The sequence below is a fragment of the Suncus etruscus genome, assembly GCF_024139225.1.
Source record: "Suncus etruscus isolate mSunEtr1 chromosome X unlocalized genomic scaffold, mSunEtr1.pri.cur SUPER_X_unloc_1, whole genome shotgun sequence".
Lineage (NCBI taxonomy): Eukaryota > Metazoa > Chordata > Mammalia > Eulipotyphla > Soricidae > Suncus > Suncus etruscus.
In genome coordinates, this window is record NW_026060304.1 from 2,453,396 (window position 1) to 2,479,062 (window position 25,667).

The window sequence follows — 25,667 nt, forward strand, 5'->3', positions numbered from 1 at the left end:
CTCCTAGTTCTACTCCTTACCCTTTACTACTTTGTAATATCTATCATTATTCTAACTTCAATGCATGTCATTGTATAATACTGTGTTTTTATTTTTATATATTACACTTGATGAAATCATACATGTGTGACATCTGTGATACATTGACTGAACATGACACTTGTAAATTCATTTAGGTTGCAATGAAATACAAGGATCTTTTCTTCTCACATGTAATTAATATTAGTTCATACATATGTGCTAAATTTTTTCATTCACGAATATTTGAGTAGCTCACACCCTGAACGTTGCAAAAAGCATTAACATAGGTTCTCATAATTTTTAATTTTTAAAAAAAATTTAACTTTTGCCTGACACGTTATAATTTACAGCATTATAATGAAGTTTCGTTATCCATATTCTAAAATCACAGATCACACTAAGGTTTAGTTTGCACCTCCATCACACAAGGACCTCAAAATCCACTCCCCAAATGTCTGGTTACTCAATTCTATAGGACCAAGTCGATCAACTCTCCCTCTATTCCTGGTGTGCTGAGTTCTGTGATGTCTGAATATTGTTCAATTAACATTACTTAGGCGGTGTCCAAGAACTGAATGCTATACTCTTAATTGAGAAATGTCCAGATTGTTTTAATTGGTTCTGAAATAGGCAGAATTACTGTTAGAACGAGAAAGGGAGGGTTATGTATCAAGATATCTACATTTGCTTCTGCCTTTTTGACACTAGAAACAATTGGCTTTCAGACAATTGAAGAATTTTCTTTACTAGCCCTGTATACTCTTCAAGGAATCTGAACAGGGATTTATTAATGTGTGCTTTTTATTTATCTTGGTTTTTGGGCCACACTTGGTACAGTCAAGGGTTCCTTCTGACTATGCACTCAAAAATATTTCCTGCTTCTAGTTCTATATGGAATGCTAGGGATCTAACCAAGGTCCATCCTAGTCAGCAATGTGAAAGAAAATGTCCTGTGGCTCCAGTTTTAATATGCATGCTTTTTAAATCTATCTTCCCTGCCACTCACCACACTCCATTAACAGCCCTGTTCAGCTGTTAGCTTAAATGGTGAATTTCAAGACTCCTACATACAACTCAAGTTTCAGATTTTGTGCTGCACAAAGAATGTATATTGTGAGTGATTAACTATATGAAATATGGTATCAACGCAAGTGGCAGCTTCATGCCCAAATAAATGTAGGGCATTGGACCACAGGTCCTGAATCAAAGATTGATGCAGACAATAATGCACACCTGGTATGGGTATAATATAGGATGAGGAACTCCCACATATAAGAATTCTGTATCTAAGTTGAAGAAAGCTAAGTCGTGGAGAATGACTGAGTTATTGCAAAGAAAAACACAAATATACAAAAGAAAACGTCTTATTTTCCAGGAGATATATTTCCTTTAAATAATTCATCTTAAACATCTTGTGTGTATCCTTTGGTGTGTGATGAGAATTGACCTCTGACTGAAGCCTAGCCCACATTCCCTGCAAACATGGGGCTTCTCCCCTGTGTGTGTCCTCTGGTGTTTGATGAGATGTGACCTCTGATTGAAAAATCGCCCACATTCCCTACAAACATAGGGCTTGTCTCCTGTGTGTATCCTTTGGTGTGTGATGAGATTTGACCTCTGACTGAAGCTTCGCCCACACTCCCTACAAACATGCGGCTTCGCTCCTGTGTGTATTCTTTGATGTGTGATGAGAATTGACCTCTGACTGAAGGCTCGCTCACATTCCCTGCAAACATGGGGCTTCTCCCCTGTGTGTGTCATCTGGTGTTTGATGAGATGTGACCTCTGACTAAAACCTCGCCCACATTCCATACAAACATAGGGCTTGTCTCCTGTGTGTATCCTTTGGTGTGTGATGAGACTTGACCTACGACTGAAGCCTCGCCCACACTCCCCACAAACATGGGGCTTCTGTCCTGTGTGTATCCTTTGGTGTGTGATGAGACTTGACCTCTGAATAAAACCTCGCCCACATTCCATACAAACATAGGGCTTGTCTCCTGTGTGTATCCTTTGGTGTGTGATGAGACTTGACCTATGACTGAAGCCTCGCCCACACTCCCCACAAACATGGGGCTTCTCTCCTGTGTGTATCCTTTGGTGTCTGATGAGGCTTGACCTCTGAGTGAAGCCTTGCCCACACTCCCCACAAACATGGGGCTTGTCTCCTGTGTGTATTCTTTGGTGTGTGATGAGATTTGACCTATGACTGAAGCCTCGCCCACATTCCTTACAAATGTGGGACTTCTCCCCTGTATGTGTCCTATGGTGTCTGATAAGACTTGACTTATCTCTGAAGCTTCGCCCACACTCCCCACAAATATGGGGCTTGTCTCCTGTGTGTATCCTTTGGTGTGTGATGAGATGTGACCTCTGACTGAAGCCTCGCCCACATTCCTTACAAACATGGGGCTTCTTTTCTGTGTGTGTCTTCTGGTGTATCACCTTAGATACAATAGTGAAAACTTTTCTAGGCCTCACATTCTTATCTCTTAAAATTATTATTATTCCTAATCCTTGACCTATTTTACCTGTGTCCTTTAGATTTAATGTATGCCATGTGTTACTTTTTTCCTCATTTGAAATCTCATTTTTATTAAAGCTCCCTATTTGACAATAAGATAACCTAGATAAGGCTGCTGAATTTTTTTTATCTAAATGTATGGAGATTTCTTTGTGTTTTTGACTTTCTAGTATGTCATTTCTTGTTTTGTCATTATAAGGATTAGAATTTCTTTTCAGTTGGATCTGATTACGTAGATAGGATTTCTCTGATGGAGCTTGCTCTTTGGCCAATGTTCCTGGGAAGATCCAAGAGGGATGAATTGGGTTCAAGTGATGATTAAGAAAGTTCTGATCGAAGAAAGTCCGTGACCTTAAGGGACATGGATAGATTTCTGACTTTGGTTCTGTTGAAAGAGAAAGATTTTGGTCAGAGTTGAATTGACAAGGCTGTCTAGACCATAGCCTATCTCCTGCTAAATTCTGTTCTCCTGGCTTTCCTTATTTTGTGAATAAACCAAGAAAAGACTCTATATTCTTAAATATTCTAATTTCTTTGTTTAGAACTAGAAGGTATACGCAGAGGTGCCCACAAATTATTCCTTGCTCTGGGATACGGGATCACTCCCTGCATGCTGGTCTCTAACAGTTTGTTTTATCTTACCATTTACATTTATTATGACTTAAAAAGTTAGCAAACTCCATATTCAAAATCTTTTATTAGTTTTTGGGCTCAGCATTAAGGGCAGTGAATGGGAGCAAGACAGATCCTGCACCAATGATCTGGGAGCACGACGCCCCAAGTCCAGGGTCCCCATTTTACACAGGCCCACAATGTCCCACTCCCATTCCAGGACTTGATCCCAGGAGCATCATCCCACACTCACCTGCAAACATGCCTCTTGGCAGCCTCTCCAGGATTCCATCTTCCAACCAGGAGATCAGCACAGGTTTCACCTTGCAATATCCTGCCCAGAAGAACATTTTATGGAGTTAGATAATGGGAAAGGGACTAAAGCCTGTGCATGAGTCTGAGATTCTATTTTAAGCTGGAAAACCATGGAACAGATGAGATCAGGGTGAAATGAAATAAAGAGTCTAATTGAGGAGGGCCGGAGAGATTGCATGGAGGAAAGGCGTTTGCATTTTTTAAAATATGAAATGAATCATGTGGCATCCTTGCGCAGGACTCATGTTAATCTTCTCTGTATCATTCCAATTTTAGCATATGTGCTGCTGAAGCAAGCACAGGCGTTTGTCTTTCACGCAGAAGATCAGTGGTTCAAATCCCAGCATCCCATATGGTCCCCTGAGCCTACCAGGAGTGAGTACTGCTGTGTGTGACCCCCCTAATTGAGGGTGCTGTATTATACAGTGGAAGGATGAGCAAGCACTTGGCTCACATGCATTTTACCTATGTCCCCCAGGGAGTGAGAATAGCCAGGAGTAAATGCAAAAAATCCGTGTTTCTTAAACAGAGGAAGCTGAGGGTTTATGGTAATGAGCACCAAATGTCCTGCAACCAATTTCATCAGGTCTCTGTCTGAGTAGAGAGAGGGAACCTTTGATCCCTCCCACAAACTCTTCATTCCCCAAAGCACTCGGATGCTGGTACTTTTGTGAGGATATTTCCATTTAGATCATGTATTCCCAGGCATATTGGACCTAGCATTTCTTTCTCCCAAAATATATAATAACTTAAAGCCCATTTGAGCAAAGGAAGGAATTACTTTGAAATACTTATCATAGTCAGAAAATGTCATGTGTTTAGGGGAAAAAAGCATGTATACCTCTAGACATATTTTATACAATCAGTTCCATAGATCAATTTTTAAACACCCTGAAACTCCAGCATTCTAACCCATTAAAAGAAAAATACAAAAACTAAGGAAGACTCCTGAAGCTAGGAATATGGAGAGAAATCCTGGCAAATTTCCAAGTCGACCTATATGCCTGGACCTTACAAATGAGGATCTAAAATAAACACTTAATGTTTTAACAATGAAATAAAGAAGTGACTATGGGCCCGGAGAGATAGCACAGTGGTGTTTGCCTTGCAAGCAGCTGATCCAGGACTAAAGGTGGTTGGTTCAAATCCCGGTGTCCCATAGGGTCCCCCGTGCCTGCCAGAAGCTATTTCTGAGCAGACAGCCAGGAGTAACCCCTCAGCAATGCTGGGTGTGGCTCAAAAACCAAAAAAAAAAAAAAGTGACTAGACAGCAAACTTTAAGAAATCTAAAGCAGGGAAGAAACCAAGAAAAAATAATCTAAAACTGGACAATTCAACCAACACAAAGAATTTTTTTGGAAAATGAAACTCCATACAAATGAAACTGAAGGATTGAAAAACATGTCAGCAAACCCCCATGGGTAGAATTACAAGATAGAAAATCGGCTTGACAAACTTGAAGACAAATTACAAACCAGAGCTGATTAAAGAAGTAAAAAAGAAAGGAGAGCTGTGGGGGGAGAGCAGTGGCACAAGCTATAGGGTGTTTATCTTGCAAGACCTAAAGCCCAGGTGGAGAGCGGACCAGGTGAGTTCCTTCCCTCAGGTGGGCGCCTAGACCGGCAGAGTCCCTTTTCCCCACGTGGGCGCCTAGACCAGTAAGCCCCTCCAGGACCCCAAGCCCAGGCGGAGAGTGGACCTGGTGGGTCCCTTCCCCCAGGTGGGTGCCTAGACTGGCAAGCCGAGCAAGTCGCTCTGGGACCCCAAGCCCGAGTGGAAGGCATTTTTAGATACAAAGGGCGGACAAACTAAGATGGCAGCTCGGGATACCACACAAGATACCATACCTAGCCGGTATTACGAGATGGTCCCGAGAATACTCTTTAATATACACTTTATCTCAAGGTTACACCTTCTTTTAGGAATTGAAGCACGTGACCAATCAGACCACCAAAGCAGTAACTGCGACCTACAAACATAAACTACAGGCTCTACTCATCGAACACACTCAAGCAAACTAGCATTCCCTTGCTACTTTCTTTCTTCTCACTACTTTCTTTTATATTTTTTCTTTTCTATACTTCGCTTTACTTTTTTCCTTTTCTCTTCTCCCTTTCTTTCTAATGTATTTTCTCTTTTCTCCCTTCCCACCCCTACCACATACCTTCCCCTTTCCCCCCTTTGGAAATCCAACTATCCCTTCACCCCTCAATCCCATCTAGACCTCCCACCATACTAAAACTCTTCACCCTCAGTCCTTAATCTATTAGGCATCAAGATTGACCTCCTACCCCAACGAACCAGTATCCAGCACCCAAGAGAAGGGACACCCAGTCAAACCCATACCTCGTCACCTACAAGAAAAGGCAACCAATTCCCCTGCGGACTCTTGCTGCACGGCCCTCCCTACCAACTCCCCCTAATGTGGACTGTTACTTGAAACTGGACTTAGCTCCAAAAGTATCCCCAATGCAAGAAATCTTCCAAGACCTCCCTGCCGCAAATCTTTTGCCAATCTGAAGAAGGTCAGGGGGTGTGATGGAAAGGTGCCTGGGAATCCACACACCACAAGAAAAACCCAAAAGACAATGGGAAAACCTGTACTTCCAACATAAACATAAGACCTGTATTACACCTCCTCTTTACCTGCTTTTCCCCAAATGTAACGTAGTCTTTTGCATCACTTTGGTCCTTTAAGTACTTTGTTAACTCATTCCTTTTTTTAAAAAAATTGTCTATTCGACATATACATATGTGAGCACATACATTTTTAATCCTAATTTTTTTTGTATCTTTTTTGAGTACGTGACCTGTTTCTGTTTTCCGCTCTGTCCACCCCCAAATACACCAAGAATATGATGTAGCACCATTTCTCCCTGCAAAGGCACACTAAAAAAAGGGGGGAAATCTTACATATAAAAAAGAGCTCTTATCTACTAGAGATAGGAACTTATAGTTGTTTACAATACAGGGATATCTCCTACCTTGAAAATATGTCATATGGAATCAACTTAGACCTCAGGTAAATAGACACCATCCATCCAGCCTTGAACCCTGGATCCCGGACATAGAAATAGCACAGTTCTTCACAACAGCTGCAGGAAACAAATCCCATCCGGGATAGCCTTAATACTGCTAGAACACCAACAAGTGCCAGCTCTAATACAATATCCTGACATCGAGGAAAATGGAAACCACTTGACCTAAGAGCAGGTTACCCTACCTACCAGCTAACGACAAGACAAAATCAGAAGACTTGTCATCCATTGGTAGGTCCAAACGCCAAGATCGCGAGTTACAGATGACTGGCTGCTAGAACCATGACCAGACTTTATATATCTTGGGACCAATAAAAAAGCCCTAGTCTGGGGCCGGGTAGGTGGCGCTGGAGGTAAGGTGTCTGCCTTGCAAGCGCTAGCCAAGGAAAGGACCGCGGTTCGATCCCCCGGCGTCCCATATGGTCCCCCCCCAAGCCAGGGGCAATTTCTGAGCACATAGCCAGGAGTAACCCCTGAGCATCAAACGGGTGTGGCCCAAAAACCAAAAACCAAAAAAAAAAAAAAAAAAAAAGCCCTAGTCTAGGGTTTGAACTACGACCTGCACAACAACCATGATCCCCAGTTCCAAAGGTCCGGCAGAGACAATTGTAACGGAATGGGGCTTCTGGAAACACAAAGAAAGATGCTATCCTAGGTGCCATCCTAGGTTTAGTGCAAAGACCAAGACCACCAACCACAGAAGATGGATTAAAATGACACTGAGGGAATGGAACTTCTAGAACCACAAAGACTGACTTCATCATAAGTCCCATCCCTGGAACTGTGCAGATACTGAGATCTCTAGATACAGAGGTCTGATTGTATCACCTAGGACGGAACAGAAGTCTTCCAAACAACACAAAAGCACCACTGGGAGAGTAAAGGATCCTGAACAGAGTCTACAATTGATCCCATGACAATATACTCCAAGGGCGGAGAAACCCCATATCTCTTAGGCCAAGTGAATTCCTTTTCAAATGACCCCAATATTTACTGTGCCAGGGTAGGAGGGGAAAAAACACAAAATATTGTTTATCTTTATATATATTATTTTTTATCTTCATTTATTATTATTATTATTTTTTTATTTACCTATCTATTTTTGTCGATTTCTTTGTTTTGGTGTGGTTATTGAAGCTGTTGCCCCCATTTACACTTTTTTTTTCTTTTCTTTCTTTTTTTGGTTTTTGGGGCACACCCGGCAGTGCTCAGGGGTTACTCCTGGATGTCTGCTCAGAAATAGCTCCTGGCAGGCACGGGGGACCATATGGGACACCGGGATTCGAACCAACCACCTTTGGTCCTGGATCGGCTGCTTGCAAAGGCAAACGCCACTGTGCTATCTCTCCGGGCCCTTCTTTTCTTTCTTTATGTGCTCTGCCATGTTTCTTATCTCAAGACCATGGCGTTTTGTGTGTGTGTGTGTGTGTGTGTGTGTGTGTGTGTGTGTGTGTGTGGTGCTTATTAGCATTATTGTTGGAGTCCTCACGGGATATTTGACACTTCTTTTTGTACTGGTGGTGTTTCACCTTTTTCTCCTTCGTCTCTCAAACCGATGATGAGAGCCTCTAGGAGAATTCCACTTATTTTCTGCGTATTAGACTTTTACCCGTTTATTACTTTTCTCTTCTTCAAAAAAACCAGGTAACTTGAACTAGCTAGTCCTGCCCCCCAGTTAGAGGGGGAAATAAGGGAGGCACCAGGACCAAACAGGTGCAAAAATACTAAGTAGTGGGCTAGATACAGAGGGGACAATATATTCTGGCAGCCCTGGGGGTGAGGGAAGAGCATATGGGAGGTAGGACAAAAACGGAGGTGTAGGGAGGACAAATTGGTGATGGAAATCCCCCCTGATTTTATGTCAATATGTACCTAAAATATTATTGTGAACAAAATGTAAGCAACTATGATCAAAATAAAAATTATATTAAAAAGAACAAAAAAAAAAACCAAAATAAAATAAACAAACCAACCCAAAAAGCACCACAGCAATAAAGACAACAGCCAAATAATAACTATGGTCCCAAGATAAAAACCAGACAAAGTTCAAAACAAACAACAAAACAAAAACCATCAACAGCAATGACAAAAACAATTTGTGACTTTTTTTTGCATAGGTAAAATAAATATTGAGATTAGGAAGGGAGTTCCCACTTTTTTGCTGTCTGTGGATATATTTAATACCTGCCACGGGCAATTTTTGAGCCTAGAACCAGGAGTAACACCTGAGCACTTCCTAGATCCATAAGTAATATCTGAGCACTGTCAGGTGTGACCCAAAACAAAAACCAAAAAAAAAAAAAACCCAATGTAAGAGATTTCCCTTGGCCTAAGAGATACAGGGTTTCTCTACCCTTAAAATATACTGTCATGGGAATAACCAAAGGCTCCGTACATGCTCTTATTCTCTCCCCTAGGTCCTTTGTGATATCTAGGAACTTTCCACTCAGTTGTGGATATAAAATTAGGCCTATGTAACTAGAGATCTTGGTATTTGCACAGGTCATAAGATGGAGCCTAGGGTGGAGTCTTTCTTTATGGTTCTAGAAGTTGTGTTTCATCAGTATTGTTTTAATTAGTCTTTTGTAGTTGGTGGTCTTGGTTTTTGTACCAATCCTAGGGCAAAGCCTAGGATAGAGTCTTTCATTATGTCTCCAGAAGTTATGATCAGTTGTAGTGGTCTCAGTCAGGCTTTTGGAAATACAGACCTTGGTTGCTATACAGGTCGTATGCCAAAGCCTAGACTAGGGTTGTTTTATTTTTTATTTTTATTTTATTTTGTTGTTCCCAGGATAGGTTCTGGCCAGGAGTGATTTGTAAGGGTGTAGCCAGGAGTAACCCTCGAGAGTCAATGGGTGTGGCCCAAAAACCAAAAGTTCAGGACAGACACAGGCTCAAAGGAAAAGGATGTAAAAAATTATACAAGCTACTAAAAACAAACAAAAGATGGGACAGCTATACTTCTATCAGACCAAATTGCATGCAACCTCAAGAAAGGGTTTATGACCAAGATGGACAAAGTAGTGATCAGAGAAGCAACAGACCAAGAAGTACTAACTCTGATCAACTTTTATGCATCAAACATAGAGCCAGCAATACACGTAAGGCTTTTTGCTCACAAACCTAGAGTAACATAAGAATGGAAACAGGACATAATGGGAGATTTCTGTATGCCATTATTGCCAATAAACAGATCCTTTACTTGAAACACTAGCAAACATGTGAGGCTTCATTAGACACTATTAAAACTAGGACTAGGGCCCGGAGAGATAGCACAGCGGTGTTTGCCCTGCAAGCAGCCGATCCAGGACCAAAGGTGGTTGGTTCGAATCCCGGCGTCCCATATGGCCCCCCGTGCCTGCCAGGAGCTATTTCTGAGCAGACAGCCAGGAGTAACCCCGGAGCACTGCTGGGTGTGGCCCAAAAACCAAAAAACAAAAAACAAAAAACAAAAAACAAAAAAACTAGGACTAATGGAGCTATTCATGGCCTTTCATTCACAAAAATATGAATACACATTCTTCTCAAGTGCATATGAAAACTTCCCTACATTTAAGACAAGTCTAACTAACTTACATAAACTCACAAATTAAGAATTATACCAAACACACTGTCAAGACTATAATTCCACAGAATTCAAGATTGACTGTAGAAGAAAATGTGGAGAAAAATCCAACACCTGGAGACTGAACAACATGCTTGTCAACATCAGATGGACCAAACAGGAAATAAAGAAATAGAGATTCCTTGAAACAAATAATAATAAAGAAAAATATGCCAAAATATATGATACAACAAAAGCAGTAATTAGTGTGTAAGTCATAAAAATACAGGCCTACAATAGGCAAGAAAAAAGCCAATATCTAGAACCTAATGGGACACGTTATATACAATGTTTCACGAAAATAAAACATCTTCTAAAAATAAGACCTACTATAGGTTTCGTCCTGGCTGAAATATAAGGCATCCCCCAAAATAAGCACCCATAGGCTCTCTGTCTGGGAGTGAAAATTAATTTACCATAAACCGGTTGCTAGGGCCACCCTGCCTGGCCTCTTGCAACCAGTGACGTAATTGACAGTCAGGACACTGTACCATATATAGGTAATACATTTTCTTTTCTTTTTTTAAAGAAAGGCAGATTGCCACGTGCAGTGCCTCATTTGGATGTGTCTGGAGTCTTGGAAGCTTGACTACCCTACGTTCTTCTACAAATGGACCTTGAGAGCTTGTTTGGAGGTTCTAGCAGGGGAGTGCAGCTACTCCTATACCCTCGACCAAAGAACAGTTCTTCTCTATTCGGGGAAGAACATCCTCTTTGAGAGAGCACGCAGCATCAGGAGGGATGCATATGAAGTGGTGAGAGAGGAAGGAGACCACCGCCTAGCCAGTCAGATCAGCCAAATCAACCCTGGTGATCAATAGGAAGACATATGTCGCAGCCAGATTGCCCTCAAGTCCCTTTATTTTCATTGAACAGTGTATGTCTACTGTATTCTTCATGAAAAAAATAAGATGTCTCCTGAAAATAAGACCTAGCACACTTTTGGAAAAAAAATTGAAAAAAAAAAAAAAAAACACTGTCTTAGTTTCGGGGAAAGGAGTTATCTGAAGACCCAGAGCAAAACAATCAAACACAAGCTGAAAAAAAAGAAATTTAAAAAACCCTGAGTAGGGGCACAGTGATAGGAAATTTGCCTCATTGCTGCAAACCTTAACACACCTGGGTTCGATCCCTGGCACCCCACCTGGTCCCCTGAGCCTGCTAGGAGAATTTCTGAGTGCAAAGTAGGGAATAACCCCTGAGAGCCACCCAGTGTAATAAAAAAAAACCAAACTAAACCAAAACAAAAACAAAAACAGAGCAGAAATCAACAATACAGACAAAAAAAAGACATTCATTACAACAAAAATGTAAGAAAAACTGGATAAACATGTAAAATTCAGAAATTGATTCATGTCTCACTCCTTTCACAGAAATCAATTCAAAGTGGATTAAAAACTTTGAGGTTAGACCAGAATCCATAAAGTTCACTGAGGAAAACATAGGCAGAACAATCCAAGACTTAGACCTCAAAGATTTTTCATGATGGGATGGATGCTAATAGCAAGAGCTATAGTATCATAACGAATAAATGAAACTTCAAACTAAAAAGTTTCTCTATGCTAAAAGAACATGTATTAAAACTAGAAGAGAGCTAACTGAATGGGAAAATTTCTCTATGCCAAAAGAACATGCATTAAAACTAGAAGAGAGCTAACTAAATGAGAGAAATTTTCGCACTGAACACAACAGAAAAAGGTCTGATATTGATGATATACAAAGTACTCACAAAAATTTACTCCACAAAGTAAAGACACCATCAAAAAATTATTAGAGAAAATGAACTGTTATTTCTATGAGGAAAACCAGAGATGATAACAGACTCAATGAAAATTATTTATCATTACTTATCTTTGGGGAAATCCCAATCTAGACAACAATGAAATGTTACACTTGTGAGGACGGCACACATTAAACGTTCTGTGAAAAGTCTCTGCTGGCAGGGATGTGGTGCGAAAGGAACTCTCATCTCTGCTGGTGTGAACACTGACAGATGCAGCCCATATAAAAAACAGTACGGAGAGTTCCCACTAAACTCAAAACTAAACTGCTCTAGGACTCAGAAATCCCTCTTTTGGAAATCTATACCCAGAATAAAAGACATTCACCCAGAAGGATGTATGTATACTGCTACTCATTGTAGCACACAATATAATAGCGAAGATTTGGAATCTACTTAGATGTCTAAACAGCCGAGTGGGTCATGAAGATGTGTCCATATATACAGTGGAATACTACAGAGCTGTGTGGAATGATTCTGTCATGCAAGTTGCAGCAAAAGGATGGAATTAGAAGGTATATATAGTGAAGTAAGCCAGAAGAAGGATAAATACTAAATGACATCATTTATTATTTTTTGTTTTTTGGTATTTTGGGGGTCACACCCAGCAGAGCTCAGGAATCGCTCTACGCTCATAAATCACTCCTGGCAAGCTTGGGGGACCATATGGGATGCCGGGATTCGAACCATCATCCTTCTGCATGGAAGGCAAACGCCCTACCTCCTCACTATCTCTCTGGCCCCAACATCGTTAGTTGTGGTATTTAGAATAACTGCACTAAGAAACATGGACTAAACTAGTGGTTCTCAAACTATGGCCCACAGGCCACATACTGTCTTTGTTCCCATTTTGTTTCTTCACTTCAAAATAAGATATATGCAGTGTGCATAGGATTTGTTCATAATTTTGGTTTAACTATAGCCTGGCCCTCTACTGGGACAGTGAACTCCCGTTTAAAAGGTTTGAGGACTCCTGGTCTAAACTGCAGTTTTCTCAAATACCATTAGCTCCAGAATATAGTGAGAAGCAATTGAACAAGAGGAGAAACACTAAAGTTTTCCTATTCATTTGTACATTGAAGGGACCTGCAGCCTGGATACAGCTGTTTAGACTGAACAGACTTTCAAGTAGCTTTTCTTTATAGAGGTTGCTAATAAAGTTCTTCTGCTTTACCCATAGATATAGGTGCAGAATGCATTTGAAGCTGTGAACTCCAACTACAGTGATCCCTCTAAGTGCTTCTCAAATAGTGGGGTGCACCCCCTGGGGAGGGCGAGAGGCTCCTTAAAGGGGTGTGTGTTTAACCTTGGCAAACACTGTCATAATAAGCTAAGCCCCGTGTTTATGTTTCTGTATATCTATTTACAGTCACAAGAGGGGGTGCAAAAATATTTTCTACTCCCTAAGGGGGCGTGGCAGAAAAATAATTGAGAAGCATTGCTCTAAGAATACGTTAGGGTCTTAATCTTAATATGTCTATAACAACTCGTTTTTATTTTGGGTCACACCTGGCGGCCATCAGGATTGACTCCTGGCTCTGCACTCAGAAATTGTTCCTCAAAGGCTGAGGAGACAATATGTGATGCTGGGTATCGAACCATACTCCAACTGGTGTTGGCAGCATGCAAGGCAAAGGTCTATGGCTCTGCCATCTCTCTGGCGCTATAAAAACTCTTTAGATCTTTTTGTTTACAGTACTTCTTGGAGAGTTATGTTGGTTTGCCCTAGTTTCATGTTACATTGCTATGCTATATCAGACTCCAAATACACTGATCATTATGATATCTTGACAAATATACCAATCTATGCATTTTCTATTTTTCATTATTCTTGTTATTGTAATCTAATGTTTATGTCCACTATCTGGACATAAATGCCATGGGACTAGGCAATTGCATGTCATAGAGCAGGGGTCTTCAAACTATGGCCCGCGGGCCACATGCAGAGGAGTCTGATCCAGCCTGCCAGCAGTGAGCGTTATTTGGTTGCCAAGATACCTGCCAGCATATAAACTCACTGTCACATTTTCTCAGGGATGACGTCAACCACCTCCGCCCACGGCATGTTGTGTTCTGGGAGGGTTGGTGTGAGGGTGGTGTTGAGAGGGACACTGATGTGCCCTTGCGCCTGGTGCTTGCTGACGAGACGACATCACTGGAGGGCGCCAGATACCGCCTGGCGAGGAGTACCACATGTGAGTGACTATATGATGTAAAAAGGCGCCTGCTCCACCCCTAGGCAACGTGGTGTCTGTGTGCTGTGCCTGCTTGTCAGTGAAGTTTTCCTGCACTCCCTCCACTGCCAAAGGTCAGTCAAAAGTGCCATAGAAATAAATTTTTGTCAGATGGGGGGTTCTGCCCGATTGAGCTGTGGGTGACTCATGAAAATTCCCCTTTATGGGTGGTGAGGCGTTCAGTGCTGAAATCAAAGTTAGGGGGTGGGCGGTGGTTGGGAGGTTAGGGGTTCGGTGCTGAATTGCCCATGTGGAAAATTAGGGGTTCGATGCTGAAGCATTTCAAAGGGGTTACATTGAAAATTTTATATGCATTTTGCAATGCCTTTTCAGTGTTCACATGCTGAATCCGAACACACCAATTTGGGCATTACATAGGGAGATATAACTGAACTATCAGGGACTGAGCTGGTCTGCTTAGAAAAGCCTGCAAGGGGTAAGTGTTCACATCAGGGACTAATGGAGGTTCCTACACTGTGTGTATATATACACACATATTTGTATTTCACTAATATCAGTTTGGAATCCCTAGGAAACAACGATGTCAAGAAAAAGAAAAATTGACGGTGAGTGTAGGATACTCAAGGAACAGTGGACTTACGATTACTTTTTTATGCGGTACAAACAAAAACCTGTGTGTCTGATATGCCAGAATATAGTTGCTGTGTTCAAAGAATACAATTTGCGATGCCACTATCAAACTCAGTATAAAGATAATCATGATTGTTTGGTTGGAGAAGTGAGAAAAGATAAAATATTACAACTGAAACATACACTGATGACTCAGCAAAATACTTTTGTGAAGCAGAAGCAGTTAAATACTTCCTCACTGTAGGCAAGTTTTCAAGTTGCCAAGCTAATAGCGCGCAATGGCAAACCATTTGTGGAGGGAAAATTGGTTAAAGAATGCCTTATTTCTGTTGCCAAAGAGATGTGTCCAGAGAAGGCTGATTTATTTAGCACAGTGAGCCTTTCAGGAGTTACAATGACACGAAGGATTGAAGAAATGGGAGAAAATTTGCTGCACCATTTGCAAAACTCTGCAAAGAAACTTTGCTATTTTTCCTTGGCACTCGACAAAAGCAATGATGTTCGTGATTTTGTCCAACTTCTCATTTATATGCGTGGGACAAATGAGTATTTTGAAGTCACAGAAGAGCTTGCTGCACAGCAAAGTATCAAAGGTACAACCACAGGAGTGGATATATCTGAAAAGGTTTGCCAAACTGTGAATGGTTTGGAGCTGGACTGGGTTAAACTAGTCAGTGTAACAACTGATGGTGCTCCTAGCATGGTGGGGTCTAAGAGAGGAGTAATTGCTCACATTACACAAGAGATGGACAAACATAACCATCCTCATCCAATTGCCATACACTGCCTCATCCAGCAACAAGCGCTGTGTTGCAAATCACTGAAGTGGGACTCTGTTATGAAAATTGTGGTATCTTTTGTTAATTACATTCGAACTCATGCACTAAACCACAGACTACCACAGACAATTTCAGCAATTTCTGAGGTAAATGTTGCCCATGAAGATGTTCTGTACCACACAGAAGTCCGTTGGCTGAGTAGAGGGAGAGTTCTGAAATGTTTCTGTGACTTACTTCCGCAGATTACTGCTTTTCTACTTTCAAAAAAACCAAGAAGTACCACAGCTCAATGATGCAGAATGGAAATGGCACCTTGCCTTTCTGATAGATATAACAGAGCTACTCAACTGTTTCAGTCTGCAACTTCAAGGCAAGGGGAAGCTCATCTGTGATATGGCATCGCATGTGAAAGCATGCATAAAATTAGGCCCTCTCATCCAACAAGTACAGGAGGAAAACTTCAGTCATCTCCCAACAACTCAAAACCTGTCAGTGGACAAACCATTGGCCGCATTCCCAAAGAAAACATGCCTGGCTTCACAAGAATTGTTGCAAAAGGAGTTTCAATTTAGGTTCAATGAGCTTCATCTCCATGAACAGAACATACAGCTTTTTCGTAACCCATTTTCTTTTGAGATTGAAAATGTCTTTACAATTTACCAAATGGAACTGGCTGAACTGCAGAATTGTGACTCTCTAAAAGACGCATTTAAGTCAAGTAACCTTTTGAATTTCTATGCATCTCTCCCCTCTAAGACATATCCAAATACCAAGAACCATGCACTCAAAATGGTAACCATGTTTGGTAGCACTTACACCTGTGAACAGACTTTTTCAAGAATGAAACATCTGCAATCTCCAACCAGATCAATATTACCTGATGCCCGCCCACTTGCATCAATTGTTATGGCTGGCAGTGACAAATATGGAACCGGACATTGACCATCTCATTAGCCAAAAGCAGGCCCACAGTTCCCATTGAAATACTGGTGCGTGATCTGTGTATTTATAAATGGTTTTCATTTTATTTATATAAGATATGTGCAGTGTGAATAGGAATTAGTAGCTCATATAGTCTGCCCTCGAGCTCTCTAAGGGACCGTAATCCGGACCCCAGTTTAAAAAGTTTGAAGGAGGTGTGTCTTTGCTGCTGGAGTTGTGAATAAGAGACTTTTTAGCTTGGCAGACATTTGGGGGCATCCCCGGGCTTGCATCAACCTGGGAACTCTGATCTTCTCTGCCATTCATCCCCTGACGGTTTGCCTCGGCTGAGCTTGGCAGACATTTGGGGGCTTCCCCGGGCTTGCATCAACCTGGGAACTCTGATCTTCTCTGTCATTCATCCCCTGACGGCTTGCCTCGGCTGAGACATTTGGGGGCTTCCCCAGGCTTGCATCAACCTGGGAACTCTGATCTCTGTCATTCATCCCCTGACGGCTTGCCTCAGCTGAGGTGAGTGTTTGGGGGCCAGAGTTGCAGATAGGGCTGACTGCTGGGCCCCCTAGGCTCGGCAGACATTTTGGGACCTTCTCCAGCCTGCATCAACCTGGGAACTTTGATCATCTCCGCCATTAATCCCTTCAAGGCGTGCCTCGGCTGAGGTGTGTCTTTGCTGCTGGAGTTGTGAATAAGAGACTTTTTAGCTTGACAGACATTTGGGGGCTTCACCGGGCTTGCATCAACCTGGGAACTCTGATCTTCTCTGTCATTCATCCCTTGACGGCTTGCCTCGGCTGAGGTGAGCGCACTCCACCTAGTCAATGAGTACCACCATAACACGTAGAAAAACCCACAGTGTGAGTGTGACAATGGGGAGACTACGCAGACCAACTTCAACCATAGAGAATGAAGATGGAAACTCTGATGACCCAACAATGGCCAACTACCTAAGCAGTCTTTCAGAAATGGAGTTTAGAGAAGAAATATGGAGGTTGCTAACAGAAATAAAAGAAAGCATAAATCAGAACACTAATAAAAATCAAGAGAATATGAAGATAGAAATCAGAAAACTCCAAACTGAAATATTAGGTCAGATAACAGGTCTGAAAAACTCAGTAGACGAATTGAAGAACACAATGGATGAGCTTTCCAACAGGTTAAAAGCAGCTGAGGATAGAATTAGTGCTTTAGAAGATGAGATGCATAGCAACATTACACAGCAGAAGAGATTGGAAAAAAGCCTTAAATCAAAGGATCAGACAATGGAAAATTTACTCAAAGAATATGAGCAGATGAAAATAGAAGTCTTTGATAAGCTCAACAGAAACAACTTCAGAATCATTGGAGTCCCAGAGACCCAAGAAGAAAATCTTCAGGAAGAATCAATGGTCAAGAACATCATCACAGAGAAACTACCAGAGCTAAAGAAAACATGTGATCAAATCCTGCATGCCTGAAGAGTACCAGCTAAAAAAGACCCCAGGAGAAACACCCCAAGACACATCCTAGTCACCATGATGAAACCCACAGATAGAGATAGAATACTGCAAGCAGCAAGATCGAAAAGGGAAATTACATTCCAGGGAGCATCCTTGAAATTTACAGCAGACCTGTCACCAGAAACACTCAAGGCCAGAAGGCAGTGGTGGGATATAGTGGCAAAACTCAATGAAATAAATGCTTCGCCAAGAATACTGCACCCAGCAAAATTCACTTTCAGGTTTGAAGGATGTATACACGACTTCACAGATAAACAACAGCTTAAAAACTTTGCAGACTCAAAACCAGCCTTAAAAGAAAACCTGAAAGATCTACTCTAAAAACAAGACAGAACAAAAAACACACCAAATTTCTACACAAAGATGGCAATAAATCCCATGACAATTATTTCTCTCAATGTCAATGGACTAAATGCACCAGTTAAGAGGCACAGAGTGGTGAAATGGATCAAAAAACTGAAGCCAACCTTCTGCTGTCTACAAGAAACACACCTGAATAGCCAGAATAAACATAGACTCAAAATCAAAGGCTGGAGGAAAATCATTCAAGCAAACAACACCCTTAAAAAAGCGGGGGTGGGGGGCTGGAGAGATAGCATGGAGGTAAGGCGTTTGCCTTTCATGCAAGAGGTCATCGGTTCGAATCCCAGCGTCCCATATGGTCCCCCATGCCTGCTAGGAGCAATTTCTGAGCATGGAGCCAGGAGTAACCCCTGAGCACTGCCGGGTGTGACCCAAAAACCACAAAAAAAAAAAAAAAAAAAAAAAAGCGGGGGTGGGGGGCCGGGCGGTGGCAGTGGAGGTAAGGTGCCTGCCTTGCCTGCGCTAGCCTAGGACGGACCGCAGTTCGATCCCCCGGCGTCCCATATGGTCCCCCAAGAAGCCAGGAGTAACCCCTGAGCATCACAGGGTGTGGCCCCAAAAAAAAAAAAAAAAGCGGGGGTGGCCATACTAATATCAGATGACACAAACTTTATACTCAGAAAAGTTGTAAGGGACAAAGATGGATATTATGTACTAATCAAGGGATTTGTACAACAAGAAGAAATCACTCTCCTAAACATATACGCACCCAATGAGGGAACAGCAAAGTATTTAATACAATTGTTGACAAATCTGAAGGATATCAATAATAACACAATAATTGTGGGAGACCTCAACACAGGCTTGTCAACACTTGATAGGTCAACCAAGTGGAAACCCAACAAAAATATACTAGACCTGAAAAGAGAAATGGAAGAATGAGGCCTAGTAGATATATATATGGCATTCCATCCTCAGAAACTTGGATACACATTCTTTTCCAATGTACACGGATCATTCTCCAGGATAGATCACGTGCTGGCACATAAAACATACCTCCATAAAATAAAAAAGATAGACATTTTGCAGGCTACCTTTGCTGACCACAAGGCTCTGAATTTAGATGTGAACTGCAAAGGGACACAGAAGAAAAAATTTAACACCTGGAATTTAAACAGCCTCATACTGAATAACCAGTGGGTCCGAGATGAAATCAAGGAGGAAATCATAAGGTTCCTGGAAACAAATGACAATAAAGACACAAACTATCAGAGAAAAAAAAGCAGTACTGAGAGGAAAATTTATAGCTTTGCAAGCACACATCAAGAAGGAAGAAGGAGCTTACCTGAGTAGCATAATGACACAGCTAATAGAACTAGAAAGTGCTCAACAAAAGGACCCAAAAATAGGGAGACAGAAGGAAATAACAAAGCTGAGAGCAGAAATCAACGAAGTGGAAACCCAAAAAACAATCCGAAAGATCAACGAAAGCAGAAGTTGGTTCTTTGAAAAAATAAACAAGACTGATAGACCATTGGCAAAACTCACAAAGCAAAAGAGAGAGAAACTTGATAACGCGTATTAGAAATGAAAAGGGGGAGATCACTACAGATATGCAGAGATTCAAAGGGTATTCAGAGAATACTTTGAGAAACTCTATGCCACTAAATATGAGAACCTGGAAGAAATGGATAAATTTCTGAACTCATATAACCTTCCACGGTTGAATAAAGAAGAGGTAGCATATCTAAACACCCCCATCACTATTGAGGAAATTAAAACTGTAATCAAAAATTTACCCCAAAACAAAAGCCCAGGACCTGATGGATTCACGAATGAATTCTTTCAAACCTTTCGAGAGGAACTACTACCAATCCTGGCCAGGCTCTTTTATGAAATCGAAAAAATAGGAACACTTCCAAATAGCTTTTATGAAGCCAACACACCTTAATACCAAAACCTGATAGAGATGCTGCCAAAAAAGAAAATTACAGACCAATATCCCTGATGAACACAGATGCAAAGATCCTCAACAAAATCCTGGCGAACAGGATCCAGTGCCTCATCAAGAAGATCATTCACTTTGATCAAGTAGGTTTCATTCCAGGAATGCAAGGCTGGTTTAACATCTGTAAATCTATCAATATAATACACAACATAAACAAAAAAAATAAAAATCACATGGTCATATCAATAGACGCAGAAAAAGCATTTGATAAGGTTCAACACCCATTCTTGATGAAAACTCTCAGCAAGATAGGAATAAAAGGAACCTTTCTCAATATAGTCAAAGCCATCTACCAGAAGCCAGTAGCAAATATTATCCTCAATGGAGAAAAACTAAAATCCTTCCCTCTAAATTCTGGTACAAGACAAGGCTGTCCTGTCTCACCACTCCTATTCAACATAGTACAGGAAGTACTTGCTATAGCGATTAGGCAAGAAAAAGATATCAAGGGAATCCAGATAGAAAAGGAAGAAGTCAAGCTATCACTGTTTGCAGAAGACATGATACTCTACTTAGAAAACCCTAAAGACTCTACCAAAAAGCTTCTAGAAATAATAGATTCATATAGCAAAGTGGCAGGCTACAAAATTAACACACAAAAATCAATGGCCTTTTTATACACTAATAATGATAGGGAAGAAATGGACATTAAGAGAACAATCCCGGGGCCGGGCGGTGGCGCTGGAGGTAAGGTGCCTGCCTTGCCTGCGCACGGACCGCGGTTCGATCCCCCGGCATCCCATATGGTCCCCCAAGAAGCCAGGAGCAACTTCTGAGCGCATAGCCAGGAGTAACCCCTGAGCGTCACAGGGTGTGGCCCAAAAACCAAAAAAAAAAAAAAAAAAAAAAAAAAAGAGAACAATCCCATTCACATTAGTTCCACACAAACTCAAATATCTTGGAGTCAACCTGACTAAAGAGGTGAAGGAGCTATACAAAGAAAACTACAAAACACTGCTCCAAGAAATAAGAGAGGACACGCGAAAATGGAAACACATACCATGCTCATGGATTGGCAGGATCAACATAATTAAAATGGCAATACTTCCAAAAGCATTGTACAGATTTAATGCGATGCCTCTGAAGATACCCATGACATTCTTCAAAGAAGTGGATCAAATACTTCTGAAATTCATCTGGAACAACAAACAACCTCGAATAGCTAAAGCACTCCTGGGAAAAGGAATATGGGAGGCATTACTTTCCCCAATTTTAAGCTGTATTACAAAGCAATAGTTATAAAAACAGCACGGTATTGGAATAAGACAGACCCTCAGATCAGTAGAATAGGCTTGAGTACTCAGAGAAGGTTCCTCAGACATATAACCACCTCGTTTTTGATAAAGGAGCAAGAAATCCTAAATGGAGCAGGGAAAGCCTATTCAACAAGTGGTGTTGGCACAACTGGTTAGCCACTTGCAAAAAAGCAAACTCAGACCCCCAGCTAACACCATGTACAAACGTAAAATCCAAATGGATTAAAGACCTTGATATCAGAACTGAAACTGTAAGGTATATAGAACAACATGTAGGTGAAATGCTCCAGGACATTGAGACTAAAGGCATCTTTAAGGAGGAGACAGCACTTTCCAAGCAAGTGGAAGCAGAGATAAACAGATGGGAATATATCAAGCTGAGAAGCTTCTGCATCTCAAAGGAAAGAGTGCCCAGAATACAAAGGCCACCCACTGAATGGGAGAAATTATTCACCCAATACTCATCAGATAAAGGGCTAATATCCAAAATTTACAAGGTACTGACAGAACTATACAAGAAAAAAACAATTAACCCCATCAAAAAATGGGGAGAAGAAATGAACAGACACTTTGAAAAAGAAGAAAGGCAAATGGCCAAAAGGCACATGAAAAGATGTTCAACATCACTAATTGTCAGGGAGATGCAAATCAAAACTACTATGAGGTACCACCTCATGCCACTGAGATTGGCACACATCACAAAAAAGGAAAACAAGCAGTGCTGGCGGGGATGTGGAGAGAAAGGAACTCTTTTTCACTGCTGGTGGGAATGCCGTCTAGTACAACCTTTATGGAAAGCGATATGGAGATTCCTCCAAAAACTGGAAATTGAGCTACCATAGGATCCAGCTATACCACTCCTCGGAATATACCCAAGGAACACAAAAATACAACACAAAAATCCCTTCCTTACTCCTATATTCATTGCAGCACTATTTACAATAGCCAGAATCTGGAAACAACCAAGATGCCCTTCAACAGATGAGTAGCTGAAGAAACATATACATATACAGAATGTATAAAGAATGTATAAATGTATAAAGAATGTATAAAGAATATAAAGAATATAAAGAATATAAAGAATGTATAAAGAATATAAAGAATGTAAATATAAAGAATGTAAATATAAAGAATATAAAGAATGTATAAAGAATATAAAGAATATAAAGAATGTATAAAGAATATAAAGAAACATATACATATACATATACAGAATGGAATACTATGCAGCCATCAGGAGAGATGAAGTCATGAAATTTTCCTATACATGGATGTACATGGAATCTATTATGCTGAGTGAAGTAAGTCAGAGGGAGAGAGAAAGACGCAGAATGGTTTCACTCATCTATGGGCCTTAAGAAAAATGAAGGACATTTTTAACAGTATCTCAGAGACAAGAGAGATGAGGGCTGGTAGGTGCAGTTCAGGACATGAAGCTCATCACATAGAATGATGGGTGCAGTTGCAGAGATGACTACACTGAAAACTATCATAACAATGTGAATGAATGAGGGAAGTAGAAAGCCTGTCTCGAGTACAGGTGTAGGGTGGTGGGGAGGAGGGAGATCTGGGAAATTGGTGGTGGGGATGTTGCACCGGTGAAGGGGGTTGTTCTTTACATGACTGTAATCATACAACTATAATCATGTTTGTAATCACGGTGTTTAAATAAAGATAAAAAAATTTAAAAAAATAAAAAGTTTGAAGACCCCTGCCATAGAGTCTTGCTCCAGTGCGAATTCACTGAGTATGTTTTGCAATTTATTTTCAATTAAACCTAGATTACTATCACCATGTATCCTAATGTCCATGTTCCCAATTTGCTTTCAGAAAAGGAACTTAGATTTTTCAAGACCTGTTATGATTGTTTAAAAAATGCTCTACGAACAATCTCACCCAGAAACGCTTTCTTCAGCAAAGCTTATCCTCACCAATGACTTTACTTGAAGTTGAAAATTATTCGATCTGACCTGCCAGCTTGATATTACTTGAGCACCCTCACCTGTTCCACCGGGGTCAGTTTTTCAAGAGCAACCTATGGGTCAATCTTCATTGTGTATGTTTGTGTAACTGTATGCGTGATGGCTACCTGTCTATTGCCCACCTGCATTGTACATGCCTATATTGTAGATAGTCCTTCCCCTGGTAGAAATATAACCCTCCCCCTGCCATCCGCTTAACACTTTACAAATCCTTTCCTTTCTTTCTCTCACTCTGCTCTGTTATTTCTACCTATTTAACCCTTTTTACTGTCAGCTCAAAACGCCTATGAAACAGAACATACCCACACCGGAACCTGCTGTAAGTCACCTCCCAAAGGCAAAGGACAGCTTTCTAGCACACAATGCCCCAGTCCAGATAGAAGATGCCGCTGTCACAGCTGCTGATTTGCCCTCGGAGGCCACTTTTAGCCCACCTTGCTTTGCTGTGGACTATTGCTCACTACCTGATTCTGCTTGAGAGACCTTTAGATAGAGGACATTACACTATCCCTTCCCTTTGTGAGCCCTTTTTCAAACACTATGAGAGCATGCCACAGGCTGAAGCTGTAATCTGAATTTTATTCCCTGACCAGACTATTTCAAAAAGACTTAAGAGAATACGTATATTTCTTTTGTATATTCTTTAGATATATATCCTTAATAGGTAAAATTCTTTTTTGTTGTTTGTTTTTGAGTCACACCCGGAAGCGCTCTGGTTATTCCTGGCTCCGAGAACCATATGGGATGACGAGATTAGAACCACCATTCTTCTCATGAAAGGCAAATGCCCTGCCTCCATGCTATCTCTCTGGCCCATTAATAAGTAGAATTCTTATATTGTATTTCCCTATGTAGATGTGGTTATACCCATCCTGTTTTTGGATTTAGTAGGAAATTCTAGTACTTAAGTTTCAAGTCAAACTGTCCCTGGCCAGGGAGAGGATGCAAAGGATTGAGAAACATGCTCTGTAGGCAGGGACATCAGGGACATCAGGGACATCTGTATGCAGGCGCATCAACCCTGCGCAACATAATGTCTCAGGAAGAACTGGGAGAACCTCTGGATCTGGTATCGGGTGGTATTTTGAAATCGTGAAAAGAAATTCAGTGATTTATAAATGTTGGAGTCTTAATAGTATTGAAAAAATAGTAGAGACAGGAACATATAACTATAAAGAAGGCCAACCCAAGAACGAACACTAATACCTGAGATGAGCCCCCAAACCTGACAGGACTGATCAGATTCCAGAATAAGTTCTGAGCACTCTCAGGTCAGGCTAAGATCCCATGATTCATTTGCTTTTGGCTAAATCCACAGTAATCAGGGATGGATACTGGCTCTGTGATCATGGAAGACATCTGGAAGGCTGCAGGGGTCCTCAAAGTTTTTAAACAGGGGGCCAGTTCACTGTCCCTCAGACTATTGAAGGGTCTGACTATAGTAAAAACAAAACTTATGAACGAATTCTCATGCACACTGCATATATCTTATTTTGCAATGAAGAAACAAAACAGATACTAATACAATATGTGGCCCATGGGCCATAGTTTGAGGACCACTGGTTAGGGGAACATATGCAGAGCCAGGGAGGAAACCCAGTATGGCACAAGTATGACAAAACCTGACACAATGTATGATATCTCTGGTAACTGAAGACCTTTAAAAATAGAAAGGTGGACTCATCTGAAAAATAAAGTCAGGAGCTGGATCGTTGAACAATAGGGAGGGACCTTGACTTTGGGCTATGAAGAATCACACCCCCTGTAGGAACCAGATCCCAGCCTGATCCTAGTACCTCCCTGTCACCACAGGATGTAGCCCACAGCAGAGATCCCCCTCGCAGCTCTCACCTACTGCCCGCAGGTGCCCATAAGTCTCCAGCATCACGTCTCTGTAGAGCTTCCGCTGAGAGGCATCCAGGCACAGCCATTCCTCCGGGGAGAAGATCACAGCCACCGCAGGGAAGGAGACCATGTCCTAAGCACATACAGAGGGGTTGAGGGCCAATGCTCACCTAGGGCACTGGGGAGAGAACAGGAACTCCCAGTGTCCCAAGTGACTCAACTACTTGCTCTTCTGAGCTCCCACCCTTCAAGTTCTTCTCCCAATGGGTACCCAGACTGGAAGGTCATCAGACATCATGCTAGAGAGCCAGATCAGCCAACATGATATATAGACTGT

The 25,667-nt window shown here is 41.4% G+C and overlaps 1 protein-coding gene and 1 pseudogene across 1 annotated transcript in view; both read right to left on the minus strand.

Moving 5' to 3' along the window:
* LOC126000525 (zinc finger protein 345-like) overlaps window positions 1-25,466 on the minus strand; it is a 291,551-nt gene extending 266,085 nt beyond the window's left edge. Inside the window, exons 1-2 of the mRNA XM_049767778.1 lie at window positions 25,337-25,466; window positions 3,411-3,491 (exon numbers count right to left, since the gene is read on the minus strand). Coding sequence (XP_049623735.1) covers window positions 3,411-3,491; window positions 25,337-25,460 — 205 coding nt within the window. The 5' untranslated portion in view covers window positions 25,461-25,466. The remainder of the gene's footprint in view (window positions 1-3,410; window positions 3,492-25,336) is intronic.
* LOC126000535 (uncharacterized) lies at window positions 3,674-3,772 on the minus strand (annotated as a pseudogene).
* Window positions 25,467-25,667: the final 201 nt, after the last annotated feature.